Source organism: Nicotiana tomentosiformis, chromosome 4 (assembly GCF_000390325.3).
Source record: "Nicotiana tomentosiformis chromosome 4, ASM39032v3, whole genome shotgun sequence".
Lineage (NCBI taxonomy): Eukaryota > Viridiplantae > Streptophyta > Magnoliopsida > Solanales > Solanaceae > Nicotiana > Nicotiana tomentosiformis.
The window spans coordinates 63,733,560-63,737,675 of record NC_090815.1 but is presented as its reverse complement, the minus strand read 5'-3'; the positions used below and the strand labels follow the sequence as shown (position 1 = coordinate 63,737,675).

The following is a 4,116-nucleotide window of genomic DNA, read 5'->3' as shown; positions in this document are numbered from 1 at the left end:
TTGACTTTTTGAATTTTATTAAAGAACCTAACTTTATCATATGGAATTGATTCTTATAGCTTGTGTTGATTGTATTAAATTATTTGTGGCTAGATTCGAGCTGTCCGGAGACTGATTCGCGAGGCAAGGGCTTGTTGGAGTAGACATTTGCACGGTTTGAGGTAAGTAATATTTCTAAACTTGATTCTGAGGGTATAAATCCCTGAAATACGTGTCACGTGGTTGGTATTGAGGTGACACACATGCTAGGTGACAGGCGTGTGGGCGTGCACCGTGGTAATTATGACTCAGTTGTTTCCGTGGTACTGTGTAGTTATTTAACCTTGTTGCTCTTCATGAAATACCTACATGTTAGAGTAATTGAGCTGCAATCCATGTTAGAAATCATGTTTAGACAATGTGCTTATTTTTTTGGGACCTACAGAGGTTGTTGCTATTGTTGAATTACTTGCTTAAATTGCAATTATGTACTCAGTCACTTCCATCATTTGCATATCATATCTCAGTCTCTGTTGTTATTTATTGTTACATCATGTATCACTATTTGGAATGATTGGCATGAGATTTGTGAGCCCGAGAGACTGGAGAGATTGATGACTGAGTTGGGGCCTGAGAGCCATATTTTGAGTGAGGTTGTGGATCAGGCTGCACGCCGCAGCATGCCTTCTTAGCTTTATATATATCATTATTTCGGATCGGGTTACACGCTGCAGCAGGCCTTATATGCTTTATATATTATTATGAGATCGGGTTGCATGCCGCAGCATGCCATATTGGCTTTATATTAGCGCTTGGGAAGGATCCGCCCCTCCGGAGTCTTACATACCAGCAGTGAGCGCAGGTACCTTACAATGCTGAGTGATTGAGTGTGATGAGTGAGAGTTGAGCCAGTCAGATTGAGTACTCTAAGAGTGTGAGTACGTGAGGTTATCATTGTGATGCATTACATGTGACATGCACATTTGACACGTAGATATACAGATGTAACATTCCTCATATCAGTCACACTTGGCATATTTTATCCGTGTTGAACTTAAACTGTTAAACTTGAAAGCATGTCTACATTTCTGTACTGTGCACAAACTGATTATGAGATTTCTCCGAGTTATTTTTGTCATTTTTCTTGTCATATCTGCACTGTTAAAATATGGATTTGGACTGTATCTATTTGAGCTCGTAACTGCTTTCAGCCCAAGGTTAGTCCTGTTACTTATTGAGTACATTGGATCAGTTGTACTCATACTATACTCTACACTTTGTGTGCAGATCCAAGTACTTCTGGGAACGGTGGTTTCTAGCTTTGGAGTACTTCCGGCTTGGAGACTTTTGAGGTAACTACCTTGACGTCGCAGACCTCGACTCTCCTTCTTTTTCCTTTATTTAGCATTGTTCTATCTTTCCAGATAGTTGTATAAGAAGTTTTGACTATGTTGATATTTAGTAGCTTATGTACTCAGTGACACCCGGATTTTGGGGAATTTTTTATTTGAATCGCAGTGTTTCTTATCGACTGTTTATGAGAGTTATTACTGTTAAACCTGTTTTATCTTATTTTCAAATTTAAAAATGCGTAATTACTTGTGGCTGTTGGCTTACCTAGTACTGTGATAGGCGCCATCACAACATATTGAGTTTTGGGCCATGACAATTTAGTATCAGAGCCAAGGCTACATAAGTCTCACGATTCATGAACATATTTGGTAGAGTCTTGCGGATCGGTATGGAGACGTCTGTACTTAGCTTCGAGAGGTTATCGAACCATTAGGAAAACTTCACTTTCTTGTATTCTTGTCGTGCAGATTTGTTAATTACGAAAACTAAACTTCTGCTATTTTATTCTCTCACAAATGGTGAGGACACGTGCTACCGGATCGGGCAGACGACCACCAGTACCACCAGCTAGGGACGCGAGAGGCCGGGGCCATGGTAGAGGCCGAGGTACAGCTCGTACAGCAGCTAGGGCAACACCTGTAGATCCACCAGTTGCTCCAGCTATGGAGCATGCACCACATGTGGTTGAGCCGGTGGGACCAGCTCAGTCACCAGCTATGCCCATTGTGATTCCAGGCCTTCAGGAGACTCTGGCCCAGATATTGACTTTATGCACTAGCCTTGCTCAGGCGGTTTTAGTTCCGGCTGCACCAACAACTTCTCAGGCCGGGGTAGGTGCTCAGACTTCTGCCGCCCGTACTCCAGAGCAGGTAGTTTAGAGATTTCAGACACCGGGTGTACTACCAGCCCAGCCGGTTGCAGCAGCTCAAGCCCCAGTTGTCCCACCCATGAGTGACAAGGAGCAGAAGAGGCTAGAGCAGTTTGGGAGGCTCAGGCCTCCATCATTCAGTGGGGCTGAGTCAGAGGATGCTCAGGACTTCTTGGACAGGTGCCCGTGGATTCTTCGCACGACGGGTATTTTGGAGACTAGTGGAGTCCCATTTACTACTTTCCATCTATCGGGGGGAGCCTTGAGATAGTGGAAGGCTTATGAGTTGTGTAGGCTAGTCGGCGCTGCACCACTTATTTGGCACGAGTTCTCCGTTATCTTCTTGAAGAAGTTTGTTCCATAGACCCGCAGGGAGAAGTTGCGTAGGCAGTTTGAGCAGCTATGCCAGGAGGGTATGTCCGTGACCCAGTATGAGATGAGATTTTCAGAGTTGGATCATCACACAATCTGGTTGGTTCCCACAGAGAGGGAGAGGATTAGAAGGTTCATTGATGGCCACAACTATGGACTATGCTTTGTTATGACTCAGGAGATTGCATTGGGTGCTAGGTTCGACGAGGTGGTTGATATTGCTAGGCGGCTAGATCAGGTCTGTAGCTAGGAGCGTGAGGAGAGGGAGGTCAAGCGGCCTTGTGGTTCGGGTGGTTTCAGCTGTGTTTCTTCCGGAGGGCAGTCCCACCACAACATGGGTCGTCCTTATAGTCCTGCTCAGATGGCTCATCCGGTTCATCGTGGTGCATCAGCTAGCCATGGATCATACAGTGCTCGTCCGGGTCAGTTATGTCTTAGTGCCCTCCCAGCTCAGAGCTCATCCCGTGCTCCATCAGTTCAGGGTTCATCTGTACCAGGTCCTTCTAGTAGCTATGCTAGTTCTCGAGGTCCGATTTAGTGTCCACCACCATTGACAGATCGAAGTTTCTACGAGTGTGGGGAGTTTGGACATGTGATGAGGTATTGTCCCCGTCTCTTGGGAGGTCCAATTCAGTAGAGGGGTCAGGTTATGACTTCCGCATCAGTTACTGCACCACCCGCTCAGCCAGCTCGGGGTGGGACTCAGGCAGCTAGAGGCCGATCAAATGGTGGTCAAGCTCGATTCGATGCTATTCCTGCCAGGCCAGAGGCCGTTGCTTCAGACGCAGTGATCACATGTATTGTTTCAGTGTCCCACAGGGATGCTTCCACATTATTTGACCCTGGTTCTACTTATTCATATGTATCATCCTATTTTACTCGTTATTTGGATATTCCCCGTGAGTCCTTAGTTTCGCCTGTTTATGTATCTACACCGGTGGGCGATACTATTATTGTGGACCGTGTGTGTCGGTCGTGTGTGGTGACCTTGGAGGGTTGGAGACTAGAGTTGATCTCTTATTGCTTAGTATGGTTGATTTCAACATGATTCTAGGCATGGATTGATTGTCCCCATGTCATGCTATTCTGGATTATCACGCTACCGTGATTTTGGCGATGCCGGGGTTACCTAGGATCGAGTGGAGAGGTTCCCAGTAGGGTGATTTTATATATGAAGGCCTAACGGATGGTTGGCGAGGGGTGTTTGACATATTTGGCTTTTGTGAGGGATGTTCGTGCTGATACTCCTTCCATTGATTCTGTCCCGGTAGTGCGAGACTTTCCGAATGTGTTTCCTGCAGACCTGTCGAGCATGCAACCTGACAAGGACATTGATTTTGGTATTGACTTGGTGTCGGGCACTCAACCCATTTCTATTCCTCCGTATGGTATGGCACCAGCAGAGTTGAACGAATTAAAAGAGCAACTTTATGAGCTTCTTGATAAGAGGTTCATTAGGCCTATTGTGTCACATTGGGGTGCACCGGTTCTGTTTGTGAAGAAGAAGGATGGTACTATGTGGATGTGCATTGAGTATAGGAAGT

At 45.7% G+C, this 4,116-nt stretch overlaps 1 protein-coding gene across 1 annotated transcript; it reads left to right on the top strand.

The window, feature by feature from the left end:
- Positions 1–2,279: 2,279 nt before the first annotated feature.
- Positions 2,280–3,110, top strand: LOC138909814 (uncharacterized). The gene is made up of 3 exons (XM_070201031.1): positions 2,280–2,380; positions 2,573–2,810; positions 2,895–3,110. The coding sequence occupies exons 1-3, from the start codon at positions 2,280–2,282 to the stop codon at positions 3,108–3,110; spliced, it is 555 nt and encodes a 184-aa protein (XP_070057132.1).
- The last annotated feature ends 1,006 nt before the right edge of the window (positions 3,111–4,116 follow it).

Bases quoted from the DNA above. Each gene is read 5' to 3' on its own strand.
- LOC138909814 (XM_070201031.1), top strand. From the start codon at position 2,280: ATGAGTGACAAGGAGCAGAAGAGGCTAGAGCAGTTTGGGAGGCTCAGG. The intron at 2,381-2,572 runs GTGCCCGTGGAT...ATAGACCCGCAG, and splicing joins GCTCAGGACTTCTTGGACAG to GGAGAAGTTGCGTAGGCAGT. The intron at 2,811-2,894 runs GTCTGTAGCTAG...TCCGGAGGGCAG, and splicing joins TTGCTAGGCGGCTAGATCAG to TCCCACCACAACATGGGTCG.